Consider the following 15,371-nt stretch of genomic DNA (forward strand, 5'->3'; position numbering starts at 1 on the left):
TTGGAAGCCCAACAAAATCAGTCTGCTCTTCCTAACAGTGTTTTTTTGAGCAATCAAACTTCTCTTTTCAAAACAGCAAGATACTTACATCATATAATTGTTTCCAGATTCTGAAGGGCACTAATTTTAGCATGCTGCAGTGCACTTCCCATAGCAGTTTTGGAGAGCTAACATAAAATAATTCCATACAAGCTCAGACTGTGCTCCTGATGACAAGGGACTATCGAAACTACAGTTCACACCCTACTATACTACACTTTCTATAACTCACTTCAGAACACCTCACCTGATAAAATACCCAGGAAACAGTAGGATGGTTTTTTGCAAAGTAAGGATTGCTTAATAAACACCAGCTTGGAATAATAATAGTTTTCATCCCTCAATCCCTGTGGTATATTGATTCTGTGACAATAGATTTCACTTTTTGTGATGGTAAATCTGGATCTTACAAAATGCTGAGTCAAGTACGCTTAAATTTGTTGACACACCCAGAAATGCTTCACTTAGCCTGAGTTCATTTCAGGACAAACTGAAAATCCCTATATTGCCTATATGTCAATATTTTAACACACAATGAATGAATTTACTTTTACAAAATTATTCCATATATATTAAATTCACATCAGCAGTGAGAGATGTTATTCCTTACAACTAGGAACTTGATGTTGGAAATACCTCCCTAACACTGTGGATCATGTTGATGGCTGAAATCTGGTTCATGTTCATTAGGGATTCATTTTTACTTTGAAACAGTCTTGAGTGGAGATGACAGGAATATACTTAAATGCTCAGCACTGCAGTTGTTCTGCTTTTCATTACAACATTCACTTTTTGAACAAAATGGGTATGGCTGCCAAATAGTGAATACAGCTCCAGATCCTGTCTTTAATAATGGAACTACTATCTTTGCTATGTGTAAATTACAGATTTTTCTTTTTGTTATACTTTTGATTTAGTTTGAAAAGTTTAGAACTGACTTGAATATAAGATCCTTCTGATCTAGCCCTTCCATTTCATTTACTTTTTTTATCCTTCCTTTAAGGTAACTGCTGCAGATAGCTTTTACATTCAAGAGTTCAGTAATATTACAACTTTAATTCCATATCCATGTGTGTTGCTAGTCCATATTGTGATGATAATTTCTGGTGAAATAATAGTCTCACTAAAAATGTGATACTGACTCAATTTTAATATACCCTGGGGAAAAAAAAGATTGTGCGATGACAGCATAGAGTACTGCCTTTATATTTCTTGTATGTTTTATTTACTTACAATGTTGTACAGTCAATATATTCTTTCAATTAATTGCAGTTTTCTGTGTGATTATCTGTGAACAAGATCCACTGTACTGAGTCATACTTGAGTATATATAATATCTCAATATTATAATTTTATATTATTTTATATATCAACAAATTACACATTTTTCTGAGCATTTAAATAGAGGGATTTCCTCTCATGCCTTTAATATTTATGAAATGTTATCTCTCTTAATTACAATGTATGTAGAGATACTTTCTTCTATGCAACTTAGTGCAATACTGTGGAACATGTTTTCTTGAATCATACAGTTACAGCTGGTTTTATTTACAAACTAAGGTAATGGAACTTATGGTCACACTTGAAATATCAGCTTTGTTCTGTATCTTCTCCCTTAGCACTGTGTGGTGTTCTTTTAATAAGTTTTCTTTTCTTTTTTTAAAAAAGGGTTAACATGGAAAAATAAAACACATCTTCAGCTTGCTGCACTGAACAGAAAAGTAAATTAGTATATATGAGTATTTTGTCCCAGTGGTGAGAAGCCTAACAATGTTTTTGTTTTGCAGTCCCCAAAGGGAAATACTGATTATAGGCTGGAAAAGAAAAAAAGTAACATGTCAACTCTATTCTATTTTAATGGATTTGTTTTTAATACAATCAGATTTTTTTTTTTATCATGTGAGCATAAAAAACATCTACAGAGAATCAATAATTAAATCTATTTCTGAAAAGGAAAGGCATTAATCTTTAATTTATTGCTATTTGCTAGAGGATATTCCATACCCAATAAGCACCAGTTATTGAGAAAGATTTGCATGTATTTTTATATTAATGTAAATGGGATGGGGGCAATTCTATGAACCTTCTGCACATATTTTTCCATCATTACATATATTTGACTTACAGGTGATAGTTTTTTAAACATTTTTAAAAACTTCTTTTGTAGATTTAATCAAAATATAATAGTGAATATTGCTTTACTCTGTGAAATTTACACAATGCTTTTGTTGCCGCAGAATTTAGCTCCACTTTTTTTCATAGCTAAAACAAGTAGTTCCTACTTTGTGTATGCATAGATACATGTATAGTGCATACGGTGATTAAGGATGAAGTATGCACAAGGCATGAGGTTCAGCTGGATATCATGAGAAACCTCCTGACTGAAATGTCAATTGGTAACAGGCTGCTGCATAAAGTACAGGTAATCCTTGACTTACAATCACAGTTGAGCCCAAAATTTCTGCTGCTAAGCAAGATAGTTGTTAAGTTGTTAACCACAGAGCCAAGGTGGCGCAGTGGTTAGAGTGCAGTACTGCAGCTACTTCAGCTGACTGCTAGTTCAGCAGATCAGCGGATCAAATCTCACCGGCTCAAGGTTGACTCAGCCTTCCATCCTTCCGAGGTGGGTAAAATGGGGACCCAGATTGTTGAGGGCAATATGCTATTTAGTATACTGTCTTTGGTGTAAGCCGCCCAGAGTCGTCGGACAGTGGGTGGCATAGAAATATGACTAATAAATAATTAAATAAATAAATAATGAGTTTTGCCCCAATTTACAATCTTTCTTGCCACGGTTATTAAGTGAATCACTGCAGTTAAGCTAAATTGGTTAAGTGAATCTGGCTTCTGCATTGACTTTGCTTGTCAAAAGGTTGCAAAAGTAGTCACATGACCCAGGATACTGCAACCATCATAAGTATGAGTCAGTTGCCAAGTGTCTGAATTTTGATAACATGACCACGGGGATGCTGCAATTACTGAGTGAAAAACAGTCATGTCACTTTTTTCAGTACCATTGTAACTTTTAGCAGTCACTAAATGAATGGTAAGCCTGTACTGAATAGGGAGTTGTACTGGTTGGCCTGTAAGGTCCCTTCCGATTCTAATTCCATGGTCAACAGCACATGAGGTAATTTAATGAGTCAATACTTAAAGCTGAAGATGTATTCTGGTGAAAGTAATATACATTTCTGCATAAATCACACGGTTCCATTCTGGTATTTGGGTAAAAATTTAAAGCAAGATTAATACCAATTCTGTGAACTCTTAATAGCAGGAAGTAATTATGAAAGAAATAAATGTAAAGCTATTCTTTATTAAAGATGTTCAGAGCTATTAGCTTTCATAATGTATACATTCTTTAAAAGCCCAGGCTGTTTCCCAGTTTAAGCAGTGGAATAATTATTTAGAGTTCCCCCAAAATCATTTGGAAAGAAAGTTTGTAACAAATTCTATAGTTAACAAATTGATATTCTTAGATTAAACTGGCTTCCCAGTTTATGAATATTTAAAACTATGATTGCCATTTACATAATGAAAGTAGCTGAGATACATATTGGATTTTTAATTTAGAGCAGTGATTAACAAATTTTCATGTGTTTTTTTTTTCTAGAAATATTAACAAAAATTAATTCTATGGATTCAGTAATAAGATAACATTTTATGGGTGACATCTCTTTTCAGTGCCTTTCGTTTGTGCAGTTTGCTTTGTTTGGTTTTGTTGTCAACTTTGAAATGCTCTCATGTTACTCATGAAGAAATGCTACTCCTGTCATTAAGTTTGTAAGTAAAATTAGTTTTTCCTTAAAGACGAATGGATTATTCTGAATTCTAAAAATAATACCTGAGCTGATCTTTTTGTTGGTAGAGACAAAAATGAGGGAAATCAGTTTTAGAATTATTTCAAGAACTCAATTGCCAGTTGTTATAAGCATGAAGAAATTATCATGTGAATGGAGATTCTCAGTCATCCAGGTTATGGTTTTCCCAAAGGTGTTTTTTTTCAAAAGGCAACTGGACTTCATTTTTCATTGAAGACATTTTGCTTCTCATCCAAGAAGCGTCTTCAGTTCTGAAGCTTCTTGGATGAAAAGAACTGTCTTCAAGGAAAAAACAAAGTCCAGTTGCCTTTTGAAAAAAACACCTTTTGGATTATCATGTGAACATTTCAATATCAAAGCAAGTATTTGCTTTGTACAGTGCAAAGTTATCACTTCAAGTACTTACTGAGAAAAAGTTTCAGAATTCATAGAAATCCTCAGGCTTGGTCAAACATTGCAATTTTGGTACGCTTTCGGTAAACAAACATTATTGTTATACAAATTAAACTTAAAATGTTTTATTATATGTATGTTTTAGGTAGGTTTGGCTAAAATCAGAGATCTCTATAGACAACCTCAACAGCTACAAGATTTCTTGGATTGTGTTTGTCCAAGATCAGTGGTAAGGTTCTGAAGGATAAAGTTCAATATCAGATATTTCCTTACAGCTTTGCAACAGCTCTGATATGAATTGCTTTAATATTCAAAAGATCTTATCAGAGGCATAGTATGGATTATACAATGAGCAGAATGGAAAGAACTGACATCTATTTGATCAGGTAGTTCCCTTTTGCCATATCCCTGATGCAGGGGAAAAATCGGATCAAGCATAATTCATTTGTAAAATAAGAAAAACACTGGAAAGATTGCTGATCCCACACTTCCAGTCTCTCACTGATAGGACACCTGGATAGTGAAGCACTCCAGGTAGATCATAGAATTGTGATTTAAAAGCTGTGTATGCATTTCAGAATTTTACTACAGTGCATGTTCCTGCTGTTAACATTTTTTTCTATATATCTTCCATCAGCACATATAATTTAGGCAGAACTACTTAAAATTCAGGAAATAATGTGGAATTTTAGAATTTGTAAACTTTGGAACACTGTTACCATTGTATTAAGATACACTTCTTACTGAATTACTGTTATGTAATCAGCTTGTTGATTCTAAATCCCATATTAATGGATGGTGGGCCAAACTTTTATTTGTGTAAAAAGGTAGTTAGATGCAAAATAAATTTAAATTCTACGATTCAGCAGTTGCTTGAAAATGTGACATAACTAATTCTTTGTAAATAGCAGAGTTCACAAATCGAGGATAGGAATCTCTGAGCATCAACATATAAACTTGGAATTGTGCTTCATCAAAAGTATGTATCGATGGTTCCATTATGTTCCGGTTAATAATTCCTCTTGCTCTGGAGTCCAGACTGACCTGTTAATAAATGAATTTATTAAAGTGTTCAATAATATCTTTCCTCAATTCTGTTGCTAACAATGGAAACAATTTTATAGTTTCGCAATGGGTCTGAAAATTGTGTAGACATTTTTTTTATAACTGGAGGACATTCTATTACACTGAAACATTTGACAATGTTCTACTTTCATCTAGTCTTTATTTTAAAATCCACAGCTTTTGTTTTTCCTTGAAGAAAGACAAACAAAAATTTTCTTCAAATGGTTAGTATTTGAAGGATATCTAGAATGGATTTAATACAGATATGGATATGTTGGAATCCATCATACTAAGACATCTAAATCTCCATCAGGGATTAAAACAATTTTCCATCACAAATCAAATATTACATTCAAAGAGCTTTCACAAGTGCAGTCCCTTGTCTTCATGAAGTACACACACTTGTTTTAAAAACTTTGTATTCAAGGACAAGAATTGTATGTTAAAAATCTATTGTATGAATTTACAAAGTGGTAATTGATTACTGGAATATCACACAACAAATATCTTATCAATACTCGAAAAGTATTCTAAGGCATTGTATAATTGCAACAAGGTTAGATTTTAATAAATCTGTGTATATATCAATGTACTATATAGCTGGACTTCATTAGCAATTGGGAAAGAATGAAAAAATTAAATCTTTTGAAACATCCTATGAGATTGAGCCATGTTAGTCTTCTAGAAAGATAAGTTAAAATTTTATAACTGTCCCCTACTTATGCACTTATCCTTATCATCCTCAGTGGTATGCTTACAGATAATTTCTATTAGAAAAAATATATTCTAAGTTTTAACCCAAGAAGACCACCCCTTCAAATCACCTCACAAGAATAAATGTTTAAATGTTATAAAATAAATCACTTTAAAACTATCAAACTTTAAAAATCTTTAAAATCTTGTAACAGTCTTAATCTTTAAAATACTCCATCTAAACAAGAACAGCTTGGAACAGTTCATTGTATTTCTTTGGCTGACTCATTTAAAATCAAGGGTATTGCAAAATGTAACAAACCTCTCTTGGAGAAAGAATAGAAACATAATCTTCATATATTCGCCTGACTTTTTCATCTATTACATTCTTGTTAGATTCCTGTTTTAAATCCTCACAGGCCAGCCAGAAAAGCATGTTTTCTTCACTGTATTCTGACCGAAGGAATTCTCTGAAAGCATTTCGACCTGAAGGTGTTGCCATCAGTTTGTCAAAGGAATGCCTCCAAGCACTTGCTTCTTCCAAAGATGGTGTTGAGCTATAAATGAAATAAATGAATGAAAAATAATAAATACTGTTACAATGGTATGGGAAGAAAAGGTGGAATTTAGGAGGTTTTATGCATTGATAAAACTGAAATTCGAAGTAATTTAGTTAAAAAATGAATAAAGGTGGTGAATGGTACCTTATCAGTGGTGGGATTGAAAAATTTAACAACCAGTTCGCTGTCCAGTTGCTGGATGGGTGTGGCCATGGAGGCGTGGCCTACTCAGCCTCCTGCACCATGATCGGGGGGGGGCATTTTCACCCTCCCGAGGCTCCGGAGGTTTTCCTCGAGCCTCCAGGAGGGCGAAAAGGGCCTTCCCCGGACACTGGAGGCCCTCTGGAGGCTGGAAATGGGCCGTTTCTGGACTTCTGGTATTTCCAGTAGGCTCGTTTTTCACCCTCCGGGGCTCCAGAGGCTTTCTTCGAGCCTCCAGTAGGGCGAAAATGGCCTCCCCTGGCTCTGGAGATTGGAAACGGGCCCATTTCTGGACTTCTAGTACTTCTGGTAGGCCCGTTTTTCGCCGTCTGAGGCTCCAGAGGTTTTTCTCGAGCCTCCAGGAGGGCAAAAACGGTCTCCCCAGGGCTCCAGAAGTCCTCTGGAGGCTGGAAACAGCCGTTTCCAGACTTCCTGTTGGCCCATTTTTCACCTCCCAGAGCCTCTGTGCGGTCCCTGCACTTACCTCGCATCTAAAACAGACCGCGTGGAGACTCCGGGGAGGGGAGGGGTGGGCTGGATCAACCAGTCCTTTGAACAACCTGTTCGGCGAACCAGATTAAAATTAACATCCGGTTCACCCAAACTGGTCCGAACTGGCTGAATCCCAACCCTGCTTATTATGTTATTAATACCCTATCAATAAAATACTCTATCAGTATTTTGTCTATCTGTTATCTTATTGTAGTATGTTTATTATTGAACTGACCAGTACAATTATCTACAATATGTTTACTCAGTATAACCAGTACTTTCATGGTTTTTCTTATATGCTATCCTGTAGCTGCAGTATTAAGGAACAAAAGCAACACTGTCTGATTTTGTTTTTCATGTTTTCATAAAGTGTTAAAATGGAAAAACAAATTGTTGCATTAATTTTTCATATATTTTCATTGTACATTTTAACTAGATTCAGTTTACAGGTGAATGTGTTGCATGACAGTGATCTCATGATAACCAAAATATGCTAAATTGGTATGAGAATGGTAATAACTTTATCCAATGTGATATCGTCTGAATATGTAGAACTACAACTTCCATCATTCCCAGTATACATGACCTTGCTATCTAAGAAATACCAGTGCTTTAAATGCAGTACAATGACTTTACCAGTTAATCCTTACCCTTGTTCACAGTATGGAATCATTTCTGATGCAATTTCATGTGCTGCTGCCCTTGTACTTTCATCTTGATTCCTAACAGCAAGACTGTAATAAAACAGAGTTTGGTGAAACTGAAATAAACAATTTGCTGAGATTTTAAATTTACCACTAGGCTTGATACCTAAAAATAGGTTACAATCTAATTCCCCCAATATAAGATTTCCATTAAGATACCATGCAATTTCTTCTAAACTTGATGTGTTGAATGATAAGGCATCTCATTTTTAATCTCTTAGAAAAATATTGGTTCATTTAATATATTGGCTGTCTGTGCTTTAGTTTAAAAATATGGGACAGAAGAGAAAATATTTTTAGCAAATGTGATTTCTTCTAGAAAATCTAGTATGAAAGACTGCAAGAATAGTAAAATGTTACACCGAGAGATTTATCTGAAAACAAATTAGCACTTTAATGTTCAGATGTCCAACCACTCAAGGTTATTTATGTGCATTCCCCTATTGTTATTTGTTCGTATGTCAAGAAGGTCCCTTTTTAATAATTTTATCAGACTGCTTGATATATTTCCTAGTTTGAACTGAGGTAAATCTACAGAGAAACTTTTGCATTGGAGGGAACTGCTCTACCATGCCTTGAAAGAAATATTACGTTTGATTTAGAATTGGATAAATTTCATATACTCTGTGGTAAGTGTTACCCAATTACAGTCTTGGCTGCCTATTTCTTCATATTTTGCAATACCAGGTCATGTACTGTAAATACACAGTATCTTTATAGTCTTAACTTTTCTCTACAATACATTTTTTTTTTTTTTGCAGTCTGACTCCTTGTTCTCAAAATTCAGGATAAAAGGAATTGTAATGTCAAAAATCTCTAACTGGACTATTTTACTTTTAAAAAATGGGGGAAAATCTGATTATGATGGGAGTAAATCTTAATAAGGGGTGCAATGGCTCAGCAGTTAAAGACGCTGAGCTTGTCAGCTGGAAAGCTGACAGCCTGGGTTCAAGATCTAAGCACCACGCAACATAGTGAGCTGCTGTTCCTGCCTCAGCTCCTGCCCACCCAACAGTTCGAAAGCATGCAAATGTGAGTAGATTAATAAGTACCACTTCGGTGGGAAGGTAACAGTGTTCCATGCATCTATGGTATATAACCATGCTGGCCACATAAGCCCAGAAAATCTTCAGAGAACGCTGGCTCGGAGATGAGCACTGTGCCCATGACTGGACAGGGAGACCTTTACCTTTAATGATCTTAATATATTTTAGTTTTTCAAAGTTGTAATGGATTTAAGTCAAGAAAACAGCATATTATGCTTGACATGTCTTTCACTGTTGATCCACTCAGTGAGAGATTCATTTCTCTTTTTCTTTAAAAAAATAATTTAATTACGAAATTCAAACTTCAGTCCTGCTGTAACTGAAACTCTAATGGATAATTATACTCTTAATGGTTGTATAAAGGTTGTTTTCCTATAATATAACCTGATGGATATCATCTGAGATACTCTTGAATCCATCCACAGATACAGGTTAATGGAATAAAAAATGTAGAAACATTTCCTCAAGAATTTAAAAGACCACAAAAATCAAATAAATAAATAAATACCTAAATTGAAAAGTTAGTCCACCAGTCAAGGAAGGGCTGTTATGGAGAAGAAGAAGAAGAAGAAAAAAAAAAGAAAATAAGAAAGCACCAAGAGCAGGGCAGATAATAGACTTTGGAGCAATTATTGGAGTGGTTGGCCAAATTAAAAAAAAAAGAAGAAGCAAAACAGTTTTATGAGATGGCACAGATAATCTGGAGAAGTAATAATGAGATAAGTTGTCTCAGTCATCAAGAAAATAACTAGAAATGTCTAGAAAGCAGGCTAGATTAATTGTAGAATACATTTTGGGTCACTTCAACAGTGAGATGGGCAGCATATAAATTTAATAAATAGTAAATAATTTAATGGAAGACTTTCCCCCAAGATCTGAGGTGGGAGTTAAGCTCTTTTGCGGGGATCTACATATGTTCTCTACCTACCTGGTGAATGTGTTGTGGAATGGTAAATGAGAACATAAACATCATAGACAGCATTTCCTCTTACATTTTTTCTCCAAGAACAGCATAAGGCGAATAGGTAAAAGCAGGGGTGAAATGCTCCCGGTTCGGACCGGCTCTGGCGAGTAGGTAGTGATGGTGCCAGGCAGTTCGGAGAACTGGTAGCAAAAATCCCTGCCCCCGCCCCCATGCCCAGCTGAGCCGCGCGATCATCAGAGCCTTTTTTCCCTTTTAAATGGCTCTGACGAGCCAAGCTTTGATGATCCCAGCTGAGTTGCCTGCTAATCAGGCAACTCAGCTTGGATCGCCAGAGCCATGTAAAAGAAAAAAACTTTTTTCCTTTTAAATGGCTCTGACGATCCAAGCTCTGACGACCCCAGCTGAGTTGCCTGCTAATTGGTAGCAAAAATCCCTCCCCCTCCCCCCCTCAGCTTGCTTACTTTAGCTGCTGGTCGCAACGCCTTGCTGTAATCCCTGCAATCCATTGCATCAGCAAGCAACTGAATCTCCCTGCCTGCAATCAAGCAGGCAGGGAGTTGTGGACTTCAACTCCCAGAATTCTTCAGACAGCAGTGCAAAGCTGGCTGAGGAATTCTGGGAGTTGAAGTCTACAAGTCTTAAAGTTGCCAAGGTTGGAGACCCCTGTTCTATTGAGTAAGTTTTTTTCCCCTTTGAAGCTTTAAAAAAATAGTTAATTGGGGGTTTTTTTAGTTGTTCTTTTTTTAGACCTAGCCATTTAAAGTTTAAGAAGTTTTAAATTTAGCTGCTTTTATATAAAAATAAAATAAAATAAAATAATATTTGTGCAACTTTCTGAGATTTAGGGTGTTTCTGTAGTGTTTCACTCTAACTACACAAACACACAAAATCTCACAAATCTGTATGTGGAATTTTGTGTGTGTAAAGTGTGAAAGTTGGTTTTTTGGGCTTTTTGTGGCTGTGAGGTTCCTGCTTGTTGCAGGGGCCATTTTGGGTCTAGCACAGCTGCTTTTATATTGTGGGTGAGCCAGTTGGGTTGTGCTGTGTTTTGTAGGTTAAAAAAGGGCAAAGAAGTGACATTGACTTGGCCACGCCCACCTGACCAACAAGCCACACCCTCCCAGTCACCTTACCACCAAGCCCCGCCCACTAATTAAGCCATGCCCACAGAACCGGTAGCAAAAAAAATTAGATTTCACCCCTGCTTTAGATGAAAGAAATGTAGTGGTGCAGTGGTTAGAATGCAGTATTGCAGGCTAATTCTGCTGAGTGCCAGCAGGATGAATTCAGCAACATGACCTGTTTGATTTATTTCATAACAATAAGGAAGTAGTTTGCCACGGTCATTTTGGGGGTATTTTCTCAACTTCCCTGTCTAGCTGCAGCACTGTATTTCCTTGACATTTTTTACCCAAGTGAAAACTGCTTGGCTTTCAAGCCCAGATAAGGCCAGCTGCCACCAGAGCAAGCTGCAAACGTATCCGAATCTTAAATTTGTTCTGCTGAAAAGAGACTGCTTTGGCTCTGGTTTGTTGAAGAATTATGAGTGCATTTATGAAATTATTTGTGCATAAATAGTTTTACAGTACTACCTTTTTTATGCCTCACAGCTGGATTTAGTAAATATTTTCAAAATACTAATTTCAAATTGAAGCTATTTCCGTTATCTACCAGCAGTTTTGCAGAGACAATAATCTAATTTTCTTTCTTTCAAGAGTGCTGATTAAAATTACATTTTTCTTAGCTTGTCTTTTATCTACTATGGATCAAATGTTTCAAGATCTTCTGAATTGCTTCGGTACTGAAAAACTATCATTCATGATATAACAGCTACATAAGGCCATCTATGAAATGCATGGTGGCGCAGTGGTTAGAATGCAATATTGCAGACTAATTCTGATGACTGCCAACTAACCTAACCCTATACACATTGCATATACATTTATATTTATCCCAATAATTGGAGGGATGAAAGGCTAGGCTTTCTAATCTCTTACTTCCTGAGTTCAGTAGCCTATCATGCTTAAAGAAAATAAAGTAAAAACAAAGCGGAACACTAAGCAATGCAATTCACATTTTATGAATAATCTGATTTAACCCTGAATTAGATTATTAGTCCATTTGGCTATTTAAATAACTTCCAACTTTATAGATCTAGACTGTATTTGTCAATGAAATTATCCTGTTTGGAAAATTAAATGGGAAACACGTAATGTATGAATAGCATCAATCTTGCATCTTTGTGCAACTCCGCAAACAGCATGATTTTGTTTTCATCTCCACACAGCTGTTGCCTAGCTTACTCTAGGTATCTTCCTTTCCTGCTTATCTGATTACTCAAGGGACCTATGTCTATGTTCCTATGGAAACTAGCTGTCATCTTCCCTCTGGCTGAATTGAGTATATTTTAAAGACATACCAGGAGCAACTGCAACAACAGCACCAGCAGAAGCAGCAGGGATTGGAGCCTTGAGTCTCTACCCCAGCCTGGGCAAGTAGAGAGCTTGGTATTCCCTGTGATGCAGAGGTCTGCCTTTTGCGCATTTCCACCTGCTCTGATCCCATGAGCTGCAAAATAGAATATTAGGAAATAGGTTAAACATGCAAGAAAAAGCTGTATGCTGGGTTGCTGATAGCTGCCATACTGCAAGGGCAACCAATGGTTTTTCTAATTGCTGTTTAAAATGCAAACAGAACTATGTCTTAAGAAATGGAACACTATAGGCTTCCTCGTGTCCCTGACAGCTGCTTTGTTATTCAGCAAAAATCTTGTGAATGAGACAGAAACAGGGCTTGTTGAATCTGAAAAGCATATTTTCAGGATTGACAAGAAGATTAATCTAATCATCATTTCCAAAAGTTCTTTGGCTTGCATAACAAATGAAAGCTATAATAAAGCAGATGGTATATTGTTACATACTGCTTTATTCCAGCTTACTTTTGTTCCTAAATTATACCAAAACCGATCTTGCATTCCTATTTAAGAAAGACAGGTTCAAAATACTATACTTCATTTCAAAAATACAAAACCTATTGAATGCTTTAAGGATCCACGTTATTGGTTTTTCTGTTTTAGAATGCTTTTTTTGCCCCTCCCCTCCCCTGTGCCTTTTCACATCCTTGAAATATATTGAAAAAGGAGGTATCACGTAAATTTAATTTAATTTAATTTAATTTAATTTAATTTAATTAATCATATTTCTATGCCGCCCAACTTCCAAATGTCCTGGCTTTTTTTGTAGAAGTAAACAGATAACACTTTCTGTCACTTGTAACTTGTTTTCTGACTAGGAAAAAACCTGTTAAGGAGGGAAAAACAAAAATAGCTACACATAATCCTTCTATTCTACAGCACCAGGAGCCATACATCTGATAGCACCTAACAGCAAAGACGGTATCTTTTATATGGCCAAACAGCAATAAGAATTGTAACAGACATCAGAAACCCCAAAATGGGTTATCCACTTTGGCTGAAATAATGTATATTAGCTTTAGAATTCTCACCATCTCGCTATCATGTTCATTTGTACATTCATTCCTACTAAGTTGCAATATTTTCACTATGGAGCAAAATACAGCTGTCTGCAATGTCCATCTGACAATTTATAATGTGCATAATAAATTACAAGATAATGTCCAAAACAAAATCAAGCTACCTCATAACATACTATGTTGTATTATTATCTTTTTTGTTGCTTAATTTCCCCAATATTGACTGGTCAAATTATTGAGTCTCAAGGTTCTTTGCTTTGAATTTAATATATCACAAAGAAAAAGATCTTGATATTAAAAGGCAGGGGGAAATCAATATGTAAATTTAACCTATTTGCAAGTTTCTGGTGACAGAGTATCAGGAGGAGTCCGGTGGCACTTTTTCCAACTAATACATTTTATTTAAAAAGCATAGCTTAGAAAAGGTGCTTTCAGATTCCTGATTTTTTGTCAATATAGCCTAACTCAATTATGTGACAGAATTCTAAATGTTGAGTAGAGAATGGGAAGTCTTTTTATTTCATTGTGCCCTGTGTGCTATTGATAAGAAAGACAAAATCCAAATAGTAGACATTACAATACCTGGAGACAGCAGAAGAGAAAGAACTCGAGAAAATAAAAAAATATAAAGACTTGCAAATAGAAGTAGAACAACTGTGGCAAAAGGGTGGTATACAAATTCAATAAATAATAATAATAATAATAATAATAATAATAATAATAATAATAATAATAATAATAATAATAATCAAAGACAGTGCCAATAGTAATAGGGTCCTTGGGTACAATTCCAAAACCTCTGAGACACAACTTAAACACCATCAGCATTGACAAAAATCACTTTACTTGGAACAGTTTACATCCTGCAACAATACCATTAATATTATTAAAAAATAATGTCTGGCTATCCCAGGTCCTTGGAAAGGATTCAATAAGAGGAAAGATGTACTAAATACAGTCTAAAATGTGGCTGACTGGGCAACCAACTACAATAACGATAAAACAATGTCACAAACTGGCCATTATGGTCCCAATAGTTATTGATACACTGGGTGCCATACCAAAAAATCTTGGTCAGCCCTTAGAAAATCTGAGCATTAACAAAATTTCCATCTGTCAGTTACAAAATGCTCTCCTGCTTGGATCCGCACATATTAGACTGATACGTTATAACACTGTGGGTTCTTGGGAAGAACTTGATATGTACAAAGGCCAACACCTGCTAAAGAATTGGAAACTGTAATTTCACATTATCGTGTATACAATTCCTATTTTTATTGTTCTTTGTATTTAATACATTGATAAAACAATAAAAATCATGAGATTAAAAAAAACAATAGTTAATCTAGTCATAAATGTGTTTATGTATTATATTGCAAGCATATGTTGACTTTTTAAAGCACACACTGGTCTAAGTTTAAGTATTTCTGAGAGTTCTTATTTTTTAAAAAACTTTTTTCCTGCCTATTGAGATCAAAAGGATCATCTTCAAAGGACCTTAGAAAATAATTTCCCCAAACACTCATTTTCCCAAATCCAAATAATCCTTCTCCCCTAAACAGATAGCTATGTACAACATTAAAACAGCACCAGCACTGAACATTAGAACTATTCAATTATTATAAACAGTCTAAAATCTTCTAAGCCTTTATGAGATATTTAAAAAGAATCTTTCTGAATTGTAATTTCATCTAGACATTACTATCACTTATCCATCCACAGAGCCCCTCTTTCCTAATGTCTTTGCCCACAACAGCCATCATCTCAGCCAGCTTGCAAAGCTGAGAAATGGAGAAGAAGTATGCTGATTTTGTTAAAGAAGAAAGGCTCCATCTCTTCAAGAAGAGGTAGTAGGTCCTAAATTTGGGTATTTTTGAGATCAACCAGCCAGGTCCCTCTTAGTTATGCATATGTTGATGGGCTGATCCTATCTATCTGAA

The 15,371-nt window shown here is 35.4% G+C and overlaps 1 protein-coding gene across 1 annotated transcript; it reads right to left on the reverse strand.

The window, feature by feature from the left end:
• Positions 1–5,108: 5,108 nt before the first annotated feature.
• RGS20 (regulator of G protein signaling 20) lies at positions 5,109–12,507 on the reverse strand. Its single transcript, XM_070942300.1, has 4 exons — positions 12,359–12,507; positions 7,915–7,998; positions 6,334–6,568; positions 5,109–5,297 (listed from the first exon to the last, which is right to left on the reverse strand). The coding sequence occupies exons 1-4, from the start codon at positions 12,502–12,504 to the stop codon at positions 5,109–5,111; spliced, it is 654 nt and encodes a 217-aa protein (XP_070798401.1). The 5' UTR covers positions 12,505–12,507.
• Positions 12,508–15,371: the final 2,864 nt, after the last annotated feature.

The sequence above is a fragment of the Pituophis catenifer genome, unplaced genomic scaffold (genome assembly GCF_029215685.1).
Source record: "Pituophis catenifer annectens isolate HBS135680 unplaced genomic scaffold, rPitCat1.0.hap2 SCAF_3, whole genome shotgun sequence".
Lineage (NCBI taxonomy): Eukaryota > Metazoa > Chordata > Lepidosauria > Squamata > Colubridae > Pituophis > Pituophis catenifer.